Here is an 18469-nt window from a genome sequence, read left to right as displayed (position 1 = left end):
AAAATAAAGCATTTTAGAAATAAAGGGAAAATACCAAGCCATCTTATATATAACTTATAGATGTCATAACCACTATTTTCTCCTCCTTGGAGATCTCTCTTGTTGAAGGATATATTAGCTAGGCAGCAGTAGGGAAAGGATGGGGTTAAACCAAAGTATGATTGCTTTACAGAAATTGTTAAATTACAGAAAGTTCCAAACACTAGATGTTTCAAAAAGGTTACAGTGCTCACAAACAACCAAGACACTTTGCTTGCAGTTTTTTGCAACTTAGAGCAGCTTTTGTCTTTTTACCATGCCTGCCCTTTCAGTTCTATCCATGCGCTCCAGGTTTAAAACTTCCCCATCCAGCTTTGCACAGACAGTGCTTTGAGAGCTGGCTCCCAGTCTTCTTACTATCACAGCTAATAAATGCTTCTGCTTTAATCAAAAGTACTTGATGTGGGACTTCCCTGGTGGCTCAATGGTAGAAGAATCCGCCTGCCAATACGACAGGGGTTCACTCCCTGATCTGGGAAGATTCTCACATACCTCCAAGTAACTAAGCCTGTGGCCAACAACTACCGAGCCTGCGCTCTAGAGCCCCGGAACTAACCACTGAGTCTTCCGGTCGTAACTGCTGAAGCCAGCGGGCCCTAGAGCCCGGTGCTCTGCAACAAAAGGAGCCACCGCAGTGAGAAAACTTCCCTGCAACTAGAGAAAAGCTCAAGCAACAAGGAAGATGCAGCACAGCCAATAAATAAATATATTATTTTTTTAAGTATTTGGTGTGTTCACTGGCTATGAACCACAAGGGACAGATTCATTAAGCCTGGTTAATAGCCACAGGTGAGTCAAGGGGATAACAAACCTTTCCTGAGGTCCAGATGACAAGGCTATCTAGCTCACCTGCCCCTCCCTGACCAGGGCTTCTCAGGGGAGATCCCAGGCTTCCACCTCAACTACAATGCCATACAGAAGAGTCAGGGTCTTAACTGTCAAACGGCAGAGCTATCCTGTGTCTTATAAATATGACTATATGTGACACACGGTCACCGATACAGTCTCTCCAGATTTACCAATCAGAAGACACAAAGGTGTAACAGTCTCAGTCACAGACTCCCCCTCCCTTCTGCACACAGTGCCGCACAGCCACAATCCCCACCAGGGCGCAGTCACAGAAGCACAAGAACAAAGCTCCCTATGCATGCACACAAACAGGAATATATACGGTCACACAGACACAATCCACACACCCACCACTGGGGCACAGAGTCACAGGATAACCCACACTAGCACACAGTATTACACACGATCGCACATTAACAATCATACCTCGCAGACTCACCCGCATAAAGCTACACACACGGTACCACACACTGTCATAACACACCCATCAGAAGGACATACTGTCATACATAATAACCGACACTTCCCTCTCCAACCTCGCCCGTTCAGCCTGAACAGACAATACTCAGTCTCCATCCCCGCCCAGACCTTTGGCTGTTTCACCTCCAATCTCCCTTGCAAGGTGTCAGTCGTCAGGAACAGCACAGAGACTAACACCCGGCTCCCGTACGGCTCCGCGCAGAGCCGCCGGCCTGAGAACGCGGCGACTCTGGGAAAGGTAGTTCAGCACAGCCTTCGCGAGGGACAAGATGGCCTCGGGCTGGAGCCTAGCCAGAGATCCCCACAATCACTCCCTCCCTCACCGCTTCTCCACACCCCCGCACCCCCCAGCCTCAGACCGTGCTCTGGAATTTTCTGGCGCTGCCTTGCACCGCGGTTCCTAGTTAGAGTCACCCCCAACTAGGGGTGAGCTTGAACTGAGCTTATTACCACTGCCTTCTCCCAGAGGTAGCTGGCACAGGTAGAGTATTACCTAAGTCATGAGTCTCGGGCTCCTCCCCCAATCAGGGAGACAGTCCCACAAGCTCGGGTGGAGTTGACAAAGCGCGAATGCTGACTCGAACCACCGAAACTTCTGGGAAATGTAGTCCACAATCAGAAAAGTGGACGCCCGACCAATATCGACCGATTCCGCCCGGTATTGAGCCCGGGCTCGGTGGAGCCCAGGAGACCTCTGGGAATGCTAACCAGCCGGCAGTGCGCAGGCGCAGGCTGTCTGGCTCGCCATCGTCGTCTTTGTTTGCTGGTGAGTTTGGTTTTGGTTCTGCGAAGCGTAGATCTGGGTTGCTAGACCTAGGTTTCTGGGCTTGGAGTCCGGTCGGGTAGGTTGTAGGGGAGATTTCGCGGAGCCTACGACCGGGCTGGGGAAGCTGAAGGAGAGGAATCGCCTCCTGTGACGTACAGCAGTGTTCAAAGCTTCTGTGGATGGGGGCAGGGGTACAGAAGGAAACTGGGGCGGGTTCGTCGGTGGGTGACCTAGGGTGTGAGGGAAAGTGAAAGGGTTGCAGAGTTGCAGCCTGTGTGGTTCCAACTTCGTGAGAGTGAGTGGCGTTAGGAACTTACTGGGATAGTACCATTTAAACCTCACTTTTCTAGTTTCTAAAATAATGATAAAAGTGCATTTCTCTGCAACATCCTTTTCTGTGAAAGATGAGAACGGGAAAAGGCTAAGCAGTTGAGCGATGTTATTTTTGTATAAAAGCAGACCCACTGTGGAGTAGAAAACAAAATCAGCATTTTTTTTTTTTAATAAGAGGAAATATTTCCGGGAAACTTGTTATTGGATGTCTAGACTCCCCAGAGGTATTGACTTTTCTTAATTCTTTGGAGGACTTCCGGTGAGGCTGCTTTGAGAAGTCCTGGGCTAAGGAACAGCTTTAAGAGGTAGTTTCCACTGGTGCTGATAGCGCAGAATTGGGAAGCAAGTTGTCCTGTCTTGGGCTCACAAGTCAGAAAACCAATTTAAGACTCCCTGATTTGTCACTGAGCATGGCAATCTGACTCCTAATTTTACCAGGTTTTCCCCAAACCAAATGACCTTTGTAAATGTGGTGAAACAAATTTTTCTTTTTTCTGTAAAAAGAATTTCTTCCAGTATTTTAATAACACATATTTTTCAATAAAATGAGAAAGTACTACAGTACAAAAGTTCATATATAGAAATAATATTTTTGATATATACAGAAAATAATCAGTAATAGTTACAAAGAAGACTACTTTCTTTACAATAGCAACAAATCAGATAAAACACCTAGGGATAAACAGTAAAAGTATAAAAGCTTTATGAAGATATTTTTAAATGTTAATGAAAGACCCAAAAAAAAACTTGAGCAAGTGGAAATATATACCATATGTTAGTTTTTAAAAATGTGATGTATTTTGTGATATGAAGAAAGTAAAGTGTATGTTTGGTATAACATACTACCTTTTTTTTTAGTAAGTGGGGGTAGCAGTGTATATTTGTAGTTGTATGAAGAAACTTTGAAAGTTTACACAGAAAATAAAAATGGTTGTGAGGGGATGTAGCAGCTAGGGCAGGAATAAAAATCACATTTTTGCTTGCCTGTTTTGTACATTTCCATTTTTAACTGGGATGGAGTAATTAGATTTCTCTGTTCAATCCATTCCTTTTCAGGTGTTTATCACTGACATTCTTGAATGTTTCCTTGGCTTCCATAATACTTCTGTCATTTTTACAATTCCAGTGAAAACCAAGGAACTAGGTCCCCTCTCCCCAAAAAAATCTCTATTAGTGAGTGATGTTTGTTTGTCCCTCAAATATTAGTGTTCCTGAGTTTCCAACTTTGATCTTTTTCATTTCTAAGAACTCTTAGGAGCAACAAAATTCCACTATGGCTTCAGCTGTGACACAGGACTAATGAATGACCATTCCCTATTTGAGGCTTGTCCTGAGCTTCTCAGGCATATATCCAGCTGTCTAATGGATAACTCCATCTGGAGGTTGCATACGAACTTCAAACTCTTAATGTCCAGAATGTCATACTTACCTCTTCCCTCCTGTGTGTTGCCTCCATCCTTTCTGCCATCTGTGTTACCTGGTTTCATCAATTCATGGCACTATCCAGCCAGACTAAGCATCCTATGTTGGAGTAAGGGAAGAGCTTCTGAGCAAGTTTGACCCTTTTATCTGTCACACCCCATTACAAATTGAAGACTATGGTCTTTTCAATACACATAATAAATGAGAAATATGTTTGCTGAACCAATGAATTGAATGACCATTTAATTATAGGACTCTTAATTTCTCTTAGAGTAATATAACCTGGATAAAATATTAGGCTTCTAAAAATTTTAAGAACCCTGAGCCACGAATAATTTCAGAGTCACTTCCTTTACATTTTATCCATATCACTCAAGGTTGGTGACTTCACATTTATGAGAAATGTGTTGTTATGGGGGAAAATGATATTCAAAACTGTGACTCTTCAATCAGGAACAAGCTGTCACTTGTAAGTGACACCTGCTCAAAGGTACTCATGCAGGTTGTGATTCTAGAGAACTCTAGCAACTCACTGATAGTTTCTCTGTATAACCTAAATTCTGAAAATAAGATACCTTCTGTTTCCCATTTTTTGAAATGTGTGCAGCCTTTAAATGACATAATGAGTTTGACCTGAGATGCAAATTACAAATACTCTTTTTCCATGTGCTCACATGTATGTGTATGTGTGTGCTCCGGCTTCTAAGCCAAAGGGTCATCATTCCTTTGTTCTTTTTCACAAGTCAGCTTCTTTGTGCATCCCCAGGAGCTTCACTTTCCTTATCCTTCAACTCCACTGAGGGTCCTAAAGGCTCAACCTGAATTCTGAGATGCTGCTTTAACCTTCATCCAAGTCCTACGTCAGTATTTCAAAATTTAAAGTAACCAGTTCAAATAAGAAGAGCAATTGATGATAGAGGAAGAAATGTAAAGGAGGTATTCTCTGGGTAAGAGAGAACCCAGAAGGTATGAATGGAATAAAGTGGCTCATTACAGTGGCTCAGTGAGTTTGCAATATCTGAAATTTTTTGAAATTTTCTTACCAGCTCTTGTCTTTTGGAGTGAAAATTGCTAGGCATCCTTTAGATACCTAGGTAACATTTCTAAATTCTCTTCCTGGTTTTATGTTCTTCTTTTCTCAGATTCTGGACGACTAGTTCTCTCTCTAACCTTGATTCTGAATGCTAGCCTCTTTGCAGCCTCAATTTTATAACTTCTACAGTCTAAATTTCATGCTTTCTTCCTCTCACTATCATTCTCCATTTTTCACTTCTCCCTATATGCCTACACTCCTTTCCTTCAGCATTCAATCCTTCTTGCCAAAGAGATCTGTAATCTTTCAAATCTACAAATGTAGATTATTTTCTTTAACATTTTACTATCATATTTCTCCCTCCTTCTATTGTAATATACCTCAAAGTTGAATTTTACCCTTTTATCCTTGTTTTTTTATTGTCTTACTTCCAGATATCATAGTATATTTTGTATATCTATAGTATACAGATATACAAGATATAAGTACATATATCTATATACTATATACACGAATATACAAGTATATCTATATACTATATCTGTATACTCTCTGTATATATATCTGTACTATACAGTATATGTATACTGTATACTATACATAGTGTGTCTCCAGATATCATCTCCACCTGCTTTTTAACAATAATGCAGGCCTGGAAATGAGTGCTGTATTGTACTGTTATTTTTAAAATCTAATACATATACATGATAGACATTAAAACAATAGATATATCTCCTATTCCTGGCTCTCAGTTCTCTTATTTCTGCTCCTCGGAAGCAGCCGCAATAAACATTGCATGCTTCTAAATATTTTTATGATTATATAGGGAGACTTATCAGGGAGAGCATGACATGATTTGCCTGTGACAAGATTACTATGGTTGCTGTGTAGAGAAGAGTGTTAACATATATCAAAATGTTCAAATGTCAGGCAAGCTCAGTATATTTTTTTTTTAATTTTATTTGTTTTTGGTTGTCCTGGGTCTTCATTGCTATGTGGGCTTTTCTCTAGTTATGGTGAGTGGGAGCTACTCTTCATTGTGTTGTGAGGGCCTCTCATTGCAGTAGCTTCCCGTGTTGTGGAGCACAAGTTCTAGGCACATGGGCTTCAGTAGTTGGGACACGTGGGCTCAGTAGCTGTGGCACATGGGACTGGTTGCACTGCAGTATGTGGAATCTTCCTAGACCAGGGACTGAACCTGTGTCTTCTGCATTGGCAGGCAGATTCTTTGTCATTGAGCCACCAGGGAAACCCAGTGTATTCTTTTTAAATGGTGATCTGTTAAGAGCAGAGGTTGGCAAACTACCCTACTATGTGTTTTTGTAAAAAGTCATTTTCTTGTCCATTCACTTTCTTATGATCTGAAAATACTTTTAATGCCTGAATTGAATTGGTATCTGCAGATACATAATATGTAAGGCAATGAAACAGGACTAAAAAGTGTTAATCAATCATGGTCAAGCTAAGTGAAAGTCACTCAGTCATGTCCAACTCTTTGTGATCCCATGGACTTATACAGTCCATGGAATTCTCCAGGCCAGAAAGAATACTGGAGAGGTAGACTTTCCCTTCTCCAGGAGATCTTCCCAACCCAGGGATTGAACCCAGGTCTCCCACATGGCAGGCGGATTCTTTACCAACTGAGCCATAAAGAAAGATCAAGAATACTGGAGTGGGTAGCCTATCCCTTCTCCAGTGGATCTTCCCAACCCAGGAATTGAACCAGGGTCTCCTGCATTGCAGGCAGATTCTTTACCAACTGAACTATCAGGGAAGCCCCTATAGTAAAGCTAAGTGGTAAACCAAAGCTAAATGGTAAACTAGCACATTTGGGAGTTTAAAGCTAAGTGACTATAATAAACGCCCAAATGTGCTGGTTGAAGGAATGTAAGAATTCGTTTATTGGCTTATATCAGTTATGTGATAAGTAGTCAAAAAATCTGCATGGTACCTTTGGTCTTTGTAGTACTTTAAGATCCAGAGTTCTTCCAGGTTGTCTCTTTATCGTTTAGTTGTGGTTAAAGCTGGATTAACAATGTATCCTGGTTCCAGCCTGGTAGAGGAGAGAGGAATCACCGCTCTAGGGTAGAAAAGTGTCAATAAATTTTTTTTTAAAGGGCCAGATAGAAAGTTTTTTAGGCTTTGTAATCCATAGTATCTCTGTTGCAACTACTCAGCTCAGGCATTATAGCACAAAGTTAGTACACTTTGGCATTAGAGCATTTTGATTTATATTTAAAAACACTTTTTAAAGCACAAGATAAATGCTGTTGAAGGGACCGGTTTGCCTGGTATTCAGATAATGTTGCCTAGTTCAGCTCAGGACTGTCATTTTACAGTATAAAAAATTCAGTTCTGGTTAAGTATCTGTGAAGAATGTTGATATAATCCCTGTAAAAATACAAGGGGGGCTTTAATAACCAAGAGAATGTAATTTCTGTGTTTTCTTTTGACCTACTAGCTATACAGAACTTAGTTCTAATCTGTTGTACATCATACTTTTGCAAATTTAATGAATTTAAGAACTGGAAATTTTTAAATAAATAGTATTATTGTACTTTGTTAAAAATTTAGTAAAATTCACACCTTAAACCACACATACTTTGGACTTTGGGGTGATAAAATGAGAGAATAATTGCCTCTATTTTTTTCTGTTTATTTTTTTTCTGTTTATTTTTCTGTTTAAATTTTCTTTTCTAGTCTAAGTTTTCAGAGGTTATATTTGCTAGATTTACAAGTTTATTTGCATAGAATTGAACAAAATAGTCTCTATAATTCCTGTTTTCAAATAATCATTTTTTTATTTTTTAATTGTGCTTTTATTCTTACTCATGAATCTATTATTACTTGTATCTTTGTTTGTAATAATTTCTCTTCCTATCTTTTCTAATTTTTGTTTTTCTTTTGTTTACTTTTCCTTATTGTAATTCCTTAGTTTGAATATTTATTATTATTATTTCTTTTAAAAATGATGTAACCATTTATGCTAAAACTCTCCAAGCATTTTTTCAAGTGGGTTCTGATATCCGTTGTGTCCTGAATAATATTCTGAATATTATGCAATATATTTTAATTTCCTCTTTGACCAAATAGTTTGATCAAGCCAATAGATTTTGAAATTTACAAGTGGAAATTTTTAATTTGTTTAATTTATGACTTTTTTTTAAAGGCTATTTTATCTGTCCTTTTCTACTTTCTGGAATATTTGAAGTTTTATAGGCCTACTATGTGGACTTATTTTGAGAATGTTCTCTGAGCATTTTAAAAGATGTTTCATTATTTTCAAGATATAGAATAAACTAGTTAGTTCTATATTATAAATTAGTACATATTTTTATTTCATGTTCCCATTTCATATATATTCTCATATTTCATGGATTTGATCTCCTAGGTTGAGAGAGGTAGTCTTCTCAGTTGCTAATGTTTTTGTATCTTGGATTTCTATAGTTTATATATTCATGATTATCATTTTTTTATTTTTAATATTTATTTTCAGCATTTCTCATATATTATTTTAGAAGCATATCTTATGTACAGTTTAGGGGGGATTTGCTTATCAGTTGTTAAACTTTAGCATGCATCAAAATCACCTGGAGAAGGCTTCCCTGGTGGTCCAGTAGTTAAGAATCTGCCTACCAATGCAGGGGACATGGGTTCGATCCCTGCTCGGGGAAGATCCCATATGCCACAGAGCAACTAAGCCTGTGAGCCACAACTACTGAGCCTGAAAGCCTAGAGCCTGTGCTCTGCAACAAGAGAAATCACCACAATAGAAGCTCATGCACTGTGACTAGAGAGTAGCCCCCACTCACCCCAACCAGAGGAAGCCTGGGCAAAGCGATCAAGACTCAGCTCAGCCAAAGAATAAAATAGTTAAGTATATAATAAATCTTAAAAAAAAAAATCACTTGAAGGACTTGTTAAATACAGACTGCTGGGCCCTACCCACAGCTTTTTTAGATTCAGGTCTGGCTTGAGGCCTGAGAATTATCTATATGAGCCTATCATACTTCTTTTAATGGTTATTAATATTTTATTTGCATTTGTTGACAGGAACAGTATGGTTGGTATTGATTCTGATTTAATATTCTGTACTGTTTTAAATTCTTTTTTGGTTTTTAGCCACATATCATGGCTTGTGGGATCTTGGTTCCCTGACAAGGAGTTGAACCCATGTCCTCAATAGTGAAAAGCACAGAGTCCTAACCACTGGACCACTAGGGAATTCCCTAGTTTTAAATTCTGCCTCATCTTTTATCTTTTGCTGTAGGATCTTTATTTGTTGTGAATATATATCTTCTTGAACATTTGGGAAGTTCTTTTTCTTTTTTGTGTTTGCCTTTATATTCATAATTTTCTTAGTCTTCATCCTTGATTTTAGACAATATCTATTTACTATCACCAGGAGTGATGTATATTTTATACACTTTACAGTGTATATATTTTCAGTCTCCCTCTTCCCTTCATCAATTTGTGATTATTATTCCAGCTTTAAATAGTAACAGTTGTATCCTTCTTATTGCCCCTGTCATGTGTATGAAATTGTCATCTTTGCCTTTGATTGTGCAGTGATCCATTTATCAAAATCTTATCCACTGTTCAATCTTGAACTTCATTTTTATTGAACTGTCTCTTACTTCCAGTCCAATCTCTCTAATCCTTGTATCTCCCATCTCAGATACAGAGTAACTTGGATCTTAAGTATTAACATATATTCTCTTAGGTTTGTATTTTCACTACATTGAAATGTAAATTCATTACATTGTAAATTTGAGGGTGCATGCTAAGTTGCTTCAGTCATGTCCAACTCTGTGTGACCCTATGGAGTGCAGCCTGCCAGGCTCCTCTGTCCATGGATTCTCTAGCCATTCATATGTTATATTTTGTGAAATGTCTATTCTAGTCTTTCTCCCATTTTAAAAACTAAATTGTTTTTATCTTTTTATTATTGAGTTTCAGCAGTTCTATATATTTTGGAGAGAAACCCTTTATTAGTTCCTCCCAGTCTATGGGTTTTGTTTTTGTTTTCTTAACTGTGTTTTTTGATTAGTTTTAATTAGTTTTTAGTTTTGATGAAGTCTACCATTTTTTTCTTTTATATTTCTTATTAATGGTTTTAACGCTCATGCTGTGGTCTGTGATTCATTTTGAGTGAATTTTTGCTTATGGTATGCAGTGAGTGTGAAGTTATTTTTTTATAATGATGGAAATTACAGCATTGATAAGAGTGGCAGCATATTACTAGTCAGTTCTTAAAATGATTTGTATGAAAATGAGGATAAATTTTTGAGATGGATAAATCAGGATAATGTCAAAGATTTCCAGACAGTGGGTGGAAAACAGTTATAAAAGGGCTTAGGGAGGCCAAGAAAAGAGTTCTTGACAAAAAAGAGCATGGTTGCCAGAATATCAGGCATAATGAAAGAAGAAAAATAAGTGAAAACTGAAATTTGATGGCAGTGACAGTTTCAGTATCCAGAAATGATAGTATCAGTAATCAAAATGGAAATCAAAATCAGATTTGGAAGCAAAGATGGCTGTTTTCTGGCATTTTTTTTTCCCTTTCCTATTAAATGTGTATGTACTTTGCTGTTTAGTCCATGTGAAACTCAGTTGTAAGTAGGTAAAAAAGCACTGTCTATAGTTATTATGTAATTATTTATAGATTGATTCAAGTTAAAAGGCCCAAGTCTTCAAGGAAATCTCTGTAGGTATAACAAATTGGAGCTTTTAGAAGTCAAATAGGATTATAGCTGTGTTTACTCCATTCTTCCTTACCCACCGTTCTTGCTAATTGTAGACAGCCACTTTAAACTCATTTGACTGTGTCTATTGGTGTTTAATCTTGCATTTCATATAGCTGTTTTATCTATTTTAAATGCAGTCAATTTTAATCATTCAGTTCAGTTCAGTCACTCAGTTGTGTCTGACTCTTTGTGACTCTTTGCGACCCCATGAATCACAGCACGCCAGGCCTCCCTGTCCATCACCAACTCCAGGAGTTCACTCAAACTCATGTCCACAGAGTCGGTGATGCCATCCAGCCATCCCATTCTCTGTCGTCCCCTTCTCCTCCTGCCCCCAACCTTTCCCAGCATCAGAGTCTTTTCCAGTGAGTCAACTCGTCGCATGAGGTGGCCAAAGTATTGCAGTTTCAGCTTTAGCATCAGTCCTTCCAATGAACACCCAGGATTGATCTCCTTTAGAATGGACTGGTTGGATCTCCTTGCAGTCCAAGGGACTCTCAAGAGTCTTCTCCAACACCACAGTTCAAAAACATCAATTCTTCGGCGATCAGCTTTCTTCACAGTCCAACTCTCACATCCATACATGACCATGGGAAAAACCATAGCCTTGACTAGACGGACCTTTGTTGGCAAAGTAATGTCTCTGCTTTTTAATATACTATCAAGGTTGGTCATAACTTGCCTTCCAAGGAGTAATCGTCTTTTAATTTCATGGCTGCAGTCAGCATCCGCAGTGATTTTTGGAGCCCCAAAAAATAAAGTCTGACACTGTTTCCACTGTTTTTCCATCTATTTCCCATGAAGTGATGGGACCAGATGCCATGATCTTTGTTTTCTGAATGTTGAGCTTCAAGCCAAACTTTTCACTCTCCTCTTTCACTTTCATCAAGAGGCTTTTGAGTTCCTCTTCACTTTCTGCCCTAAGGGTGGTGTCATCTGCATATCTGAGGTTATTGATATTTCTCCCAGCAATCTTGATTCCAGCTTGTGCTTCTTCCAGCCCAGCGTTCCTCATGATGTACTCTGCATATAAGCAAGGTGACAATATACAGCCTTGACGTACTCCTTTTCCTATTTGGAACCAGTCTGTTGTTCCATGTACAGTTCTGACTGTTGCTTCCTGACCTGCATACAGGTTTCTCAAGAGGTAGGTCAGGTGGTCTGGGATTCCCATCTCTTTCAGAATTTTCCACAGTTTATTGTGATCCACACAGTCAAAGGCTTTGGCATAGTCAATGAAGCAGAAATAGATGTTTTTCTGGAACTCTCTTGCTTTCTCCATGATCCAGCGGATGTTGGCAATTTGATCTCTGGTGCCTCTGCCTTTTCTAAAACCTGCTTGAACATCTGGGAGTTCATGGTTCACATATTGCTGAAGCCTGGCTTGGAGAATTTTGAGCATGACTTTACTAGCATGTGAGATGAGTGCAATTGTGCGGTAGTTTGAGCATTCTTTGGCATTGCCTTTCTTTGGGATTGGAATGAAGACTGACCTTTTCCAGTCCTGTGGCCATTGCTGAGTTTTCCAAATTTGCTGGCATATTGAGTGCAGCACTTCACAGCATCATCTTTCAAGATTTGAAATAGCTCAACTGGAATTCCATCACCTCCACTAGCTTTGTTCGTAGTGATGCTTTCTAAGGCCCACTTGACTTCACATTCCAAGATGTCTGGCTCTAGGTCAGTGATCATGTTATCGTGACTATTTTGGTCATGAAGATCTTTTTTGTACAGTTCTTTGTGTATTCTTGCCACCTCTTCTTAATATCTTCTGCTTCTGTTAGGTCCATACCATTTCTGTCCTTTATCGAGCCCATCTTTGCATGAAATGTTCCCTTGGAATCTCTAATTTTCTTGAAGAGATCTCTTGTTTTTCGTATTCTGTTATTTTCCTCTATTTCTTTGCATTGATCACTGAGGCAGACTTTCTTATCTCTCCTTGCTATTCTTTGGAACGCTGCATTCAGATGCTTATATCTTTCCTTTTCTCCTTTGCTTTTCGCTTCTCTTCTTTTCACAGCTATTTGTAAGGCCTCCTCAGACAGCCATTTTGCTTTTTTGCATTTCTTTTCTATGGGGATGGTCTTGGTCCCTGTCTCCTGTACAATGTCACAAACCTCTGTCCAGAGTTCATCAGGCACTCTGTCTATCAGATCTAGTCCCTTAAATTTGATTTAGGTCATATCTGAATGGTCTAGTGGTTTTCCCTACTTTCTTCAATTTAAGTCTGAATTTGGCAATAAGGAGTTCATGATCTGAGCCACAGTCAGCTCCTGGTCTTGTTTTTGCTAACTGTATACAGCTTCTCCATCTTTGGCTGCATCATTATCAACATGCTAATAAGAAAGATGGAGCTCAGAAAATTTCCTGCATTCATTTTTCATATTTTCTGTGATGATTATAATCAGTGTCTATGAGTAGGTCTGTTAAAATGGTGGGCTTCACTGTACACATTCAGTTGGATATATAAGTCTTTTCTATGACTCCAAATGTCAGGATCTATCAGGGTTCTCATGATTTCCTCATTTTTAAGACAAGAATCCTTCCATATCTAACACCTGGCAACTACCAGCATTCCTGTAGTCTAGCAGTAGAAAGAAGTTGGGATTCTATACTATATATATAAACTTTTAGTTATCACCCTCTTTCAGTATTGAACTCTCATCTACTTTCTCTGTCAAAACTAAATTTGGAATTTCTCAGTTAGTTACACTTTTCTAGATAATAAATTTCTATTTCCTTCCAGTTAGGAGAGTTGGGTGCATCAGCTTCTCCTTATATAATAATTGTATAAGCCACTTTCAATTCTTACCCAATCTGTCCATAAAGTTATAGAGCCTTTTTGTCAATAGCTGTGTCACAAATTACCTTGCATCTAAGTGGCATCCTCATCTACTAGCATTTTATTTAAGCCTCTCAGTTTTGTGGTTAATTTAGTCCTTTATTCGTTTTCCTTTCAAAATTTAATACTTTCATCCATTGTTGTTTCCTCAGGCTTTCAGTTTTTGAGTAATGCCCTTCATCCCCTTGTTGTCATTTTAACAGAGCTTCAGGAAGATGTAGAAATAAATATCTTATTTAACCACACATCCCTTTAATAATACTCCGATTCATTTTTTATCCCTTCAACCTACACTTTCCAGTGTTATGTTTGTCTTTCATCCTGTCACCTGTTCTTTTTTTTTTTTCTGTCACCTGTTCTTTATGTTTTACCTTATTTTACTGATTTATAAAGTATACATTGTTTCACTTAAAACTAGTTTAAGCTAATGCACCCATTTGTATTTGAGCTTTCTTTTATACTGTTAGGTTTGAAATTAAAAGTCTATTTTTAAATTGCACTGTTTTTTATTCTTTTGGCTGTGCTGGGTCTTTGTTGCTGCGCTGAGGCTTTCTCTAGTTGCAGTGAGTGGGGGACACTCTTCATTTGCAATGAGTAGGCCTTTTACTGCAGTGGCCTCTCCTGCTGCAGAGCATGGACTTTAGGCACTCGGGCTTCAGTAGTAGCAGCATGCAGGCTCAGTAGTTGTGGCTTATGGGCCTAGTTGCTCCATGGCATGTGGGACCAGGCATCGAACCCATGTCCCCTGCGTTGGCAGGTGGACTCTTAACAACTGAACCACAAGAGAAGTCCTTAAATTGCACATTTCTGAAATTTTATTAAACATAGTGGAGAAGTTCACAAGTGTGATACTGATGATGATGATACCTACCTTATTAGATGTTCACTACATGCCAGGTATTAAATATTTTACAGTTAGTTACATCTCTTCTCAATGATTTTTTTTTTGTACTCCCTTTCAGAAAAGGCCTGGGAAATTTATAAATAAATTAAGATACAACAGGAAAGACCTTTGAGTTAAGTTGCATCCTTATTTGTGAAAATACAGCTAAAGAAAAACTCAGAAAATACAACTAAAGAAAAACTCTGACAACTTCATAAAATACAGATAAAGAAAAACTCAGAAAAGTATTTCCTCTGAGTACAGACATTGATTCTTTAAGAATGCTACTCTATGTATGGGACTCAGTTAAAAAATTTGGACATAACTTACACTTAAATATGAGAGAAGCTATCTAAGAAAGAACCATTAAGAATATAATGAGGATGCTACATTTCATCCCAGTTTATAATCATCTGACCTCAGGATAACCAGTGTGAAAAGTCTTTCATCAGAAATTCAACTTTCTTAGATATCTGAGAATTTTATTGGAGAGAAACCATCTGCATATATTGAATGTGGGACAGCTTTCATCCATGTCACATGTCAAGAGATACTAAGGAGTTCTTGTTGGAGAAAATACCTGTGCATGATAAGAATGCTGGAAAGCCTTCGGCCTGAATCAGATCTCCTTCAGCATGATCAAATTCTTACTGGAGAGAAACTTTATGAATGTAATGAATGTGGAAAAACGTTTAGCCTGAAGCAAAACCTCACAGAGCATAAGAAAATGCATACTTCAGAGAAATCACATGAATGTACTGAATGTGGTAAAGTGTTCTCTCGAGTCTCATCCCTTACTCTACATTTGAGAAGTCATACAGGAAAGAAATCATATCAACGTAATAAATGTGGAAAAGCCTTTAGCCAGAAAGGAAACTTGCTTACTCATCAAAAACATCATACTGGAGAGAAACCTTATGAATGTGGGAAAGCTTCTATTCAGATGTCAAGCCTTATTAAACACCAGAGAAATCATATTGGAAACAAACCCTATGCATGTAAGGAATGTGGCAAAGCCTTCAGTGGAAAATCATATCTTTCTGAGCATGAGAAAATTCATACAGGAGAGAAACCCTTTGAATGTAACCAATGTGGAAGAGCCTTCAGCCAGAAGCAATACCTCGTCAAACATCAGAATATCCATAGTGGAAAGAAACCCTTTAAATGTAATGAGTGTGGAAAAGCCTTTAGCCAGAAAGAAAACCTCATTATCCATCAAAGAATTCATACTGGAGAGAAACCTTATGAATGTAAAGGGTGTGGGAAAGCTTTCATTCAGAAGTCAAGCCTCATTAGACACCAGAGAAGTCATACAGGAGAGAAACCTTATATATGTAAGGAATGTGGAAAAGCCTTCAGTGGCAAATCAAACCTCACTGAGCATGAGAAAATTCATATTGGAGAGAAACCCTATAAGTGTAATGAATGTGGAACAATCTTTAGGCAGAAGCAGTACCTCATTAAACATCACAACATTCATACAGGAGAGAAACCCTATGAATGTAATAAATGTGGAAAAGCCTTCTCTCGAATCACATCACTTATTGTACATGTGAGAATTCATACAGGTGATAAGCCTTATGAATGTAAAATATGTGGGAAAGCCTTCTGTCAAAGCTCATCTCTTACTGTGCATATGAGAAGCCATACAGGTGAGAAACCCTATGGTTGCAATGAATGTGGGAAAGCCTTCTCTCAGTTCTCAACTCTTGCTCTGCATATGAGAATCCATACTGGAGAAAAACCTTATCAGTGTAATGAATGTGGGAAAGCTTTTAGCCAGAAGTCACATCATATTAGACACCAGAGAATTCATACTCATTAAAGCTCTATGAACGTCTTGAATTTAGGAAAACCTTCAACAGAAGTCATACTAAACAGTATATCAGAAAATTCATTTTACAGAAATGTGATATGAATATGGAAAAACCTACAGCAACAACTCAAAATGTAATACACTGAGAATTACTAACTATTATACTATCATGAAAACCTATACCCCCAATACCCCCACAACAAACATGTTCATACTGGACTTTTAGGAGCATTCTCATTAAGGATCCAGTCATGGACACTAATCAATATGGTTCTAGAAGACCTACCTGATATATTCAGACAAAGATATGCAAGGTGTAAAGATGTGAAACAAAGACAAAATTGTCATTTTTTTGTTACATGTTTTACTACATGTATAACCGTCAAAATTACTTGCTCTTGATATAGTAACAGAAAACAAAGATTGTGACAGGATGTTATATCCAGAAATATATGCATGTTTGTAAGGGGAATTGGCAATTCAAAGAGGTGGTAATCTCAAATTGGTAGAAAAATCTGGATAATTAAAAAAATGGTCTCAGGGTAATTGATTCTTCATGTGGAAAAATTAGATCTTTGCTGTTGTCATACATTAGAAAGTATTTATTAAAAAATTCAAAAGTATTAAAGACTAGAACTCAAAGAGCAAAACTTAATAATAATTATTAAGAGTTTTGTAGGAGAATTTTTTTTCAAACTTTGGAGTAGGAAAGAATTTTGAAAACACATTCCAGAATACCCACTCTTGAGTATATATACATATACTGAAGAAACTGATACGTGTACCCAGGGAGTTCTGTATCTTTAATGTTCATTGCAGCATGAGTTATATTAATATAACAAAAAATTGGAAACAAATGTCTGTCACTTTGGAAATGGTTGATAAAATGTGATGTAGTCGCCCTGTAGAATATTCTCTAGCAGTTAAGTATAACAAATTAAATCTATATGTATTAACAGAAAGATCTGAAAGGCATGTAGAGTGAAAATGAAGTGATGAATATATTATAACTATACCTGTGTGAATTTGAATTAAATCAACACTAACCAACACTAGTATTAAAGCATTGGTTATGGGTAAACATTTTTATGTAAAACTATGAAGAATGGATTGGAAGGATACACACTCAATTCCCAAAAGTGGTTGTCTCTCTAGAAAGAAAGGGAGTTGAAGGAAAATGGGACCAATCATGGTAGTTGAACAATACTTCAGTTTTGTATCTAAAGATCTATCTCATTAAAAAAATAAAGATTCCAAATAAATATAAGAAAACATTAGTTGATTCTGGATTGTAATAATATATGAGTTTATTCTGTTTATGCTATTTCTTTTAAACTTTTGAAAATTAAAAAAGATAAGGATAGGAGTAGAGAGACTACATGGAATACATGTTATAATGGACTTACATTTCCAATTAGATGCAGATATTTTGCAAAAAATATTTCTGAAATCATATCTTTAAAATATGAAATAAAATTTAAAATTTTAATGGTAACTTAACAAATTCATTTATTTAAATTTACTCTCAAATGTCGTATCAGTAATCTCTGTGGTCTCTGAGATCATGATTTTGCAACAGGTGATTGAAGCACATTAAGGATCATATTACTTTATAATACATGCACAGACTTCTTAGAAATAAATTAGTTTTTCAGAAACATTTATCAGAAATTTTAATAGGCCACATAACCAGTTCTGGTATTAGAAATTAGACATTTTACAAATGAAGAAAACATGTTACTTTTTTTTTTTTTGTATGACACCAAGTAAAACAACTGTTGTATTTCAGCTTCAGTTTTCAACTCAGACTAGTTATTTTCTCTGATTTGCCAGACACAGTCAACTGCCCCACCCCACCTCTAGTTTGTCCTTGCGGAAAATGGAACTGAAAAGGGAGATCTCAGACCTAAATAGAATTCTCTTATTAAAAGCAAATCTTTTTGAGGATTTTTTATTCTTTCCCACAATAGTGTGATACATAGAAACAGTTAATGCTCTTTTTGAATAGTGATAAAAGTGAGTATGTAACATTTAAACCTTAGGCTCCTTTCAAATACATCAATTTCTCTTAAACTCAGAAAAATGCTAGGCTAATATAACTATAGCACTGCACTGCTTGTTACTGGCATTTTTGAAATTTGGCTTTAAGATTATAAATGCCATAGGTTGACTTTGTGAGGTAATGTATCCAAGTAACATATATGTGTATCTACGTGAATCTAAATTATCCTCTTTTCTTCCATTTTTCATTAAACATTC

General features: G+C 37.5%; 1 protein-coding gene across 1 annotated transcript; it reads left to right on the top strand.

Annotated features, from left to right (window-relative positions):
* Positions 1–1888: 1888 nt before the first annotated feature.
* Positions 1889–17487, top strand: ZNF260 (zinc finger protein 260). Its single transcript, XM_055410900.2, has 2 exons — positions 1889–2134; positions 14474–17487. The coding sequence occupies exon 2, from the start codon at positions 14981–14983 to the stop codon at positions 16217–16219; it is 1239 nt and encodes a 412-aa protein (XP_055266875.1). The 5' UTR covers positions 1889–2134; positions 14474–14980; the 3' UTR covers positions 16220–17487.
* The last annotated feature ends 982 nt before the right edge of the window (positions 17488–18469 follow it).

Source organism: Moschus berezovskii, chromosome 22, assembly GCF_049115385.1.
Source record: "Moschus berezovskii isolate FMDL1 chromosome 22, NW_MosBer_1.0, whole genome shotgun sequence".
In the NCBI taxonomy this organism is placed as follows: domain Eukaryota; kingdom Metazoa; phylum Chordata; class Mammalia; order Artiodactyla; family Moschidae; genus Moschus; species Moschus berezovskii.
Note: the sequence above shows the minus strand (reverse complement) of the source record. Positions and strands in the feature narration are given on the sequence as shown.

Bases quoted from the DNA above. Each gene is read 5' to 3' on its own strand.
- ZNF260 (XM_055410900.2), top strand. From the start codon at position 14,981: ATGATAAGAATGCTGGAAAGCCTTCGGCCTGAATCAGATCTCCTTCAG.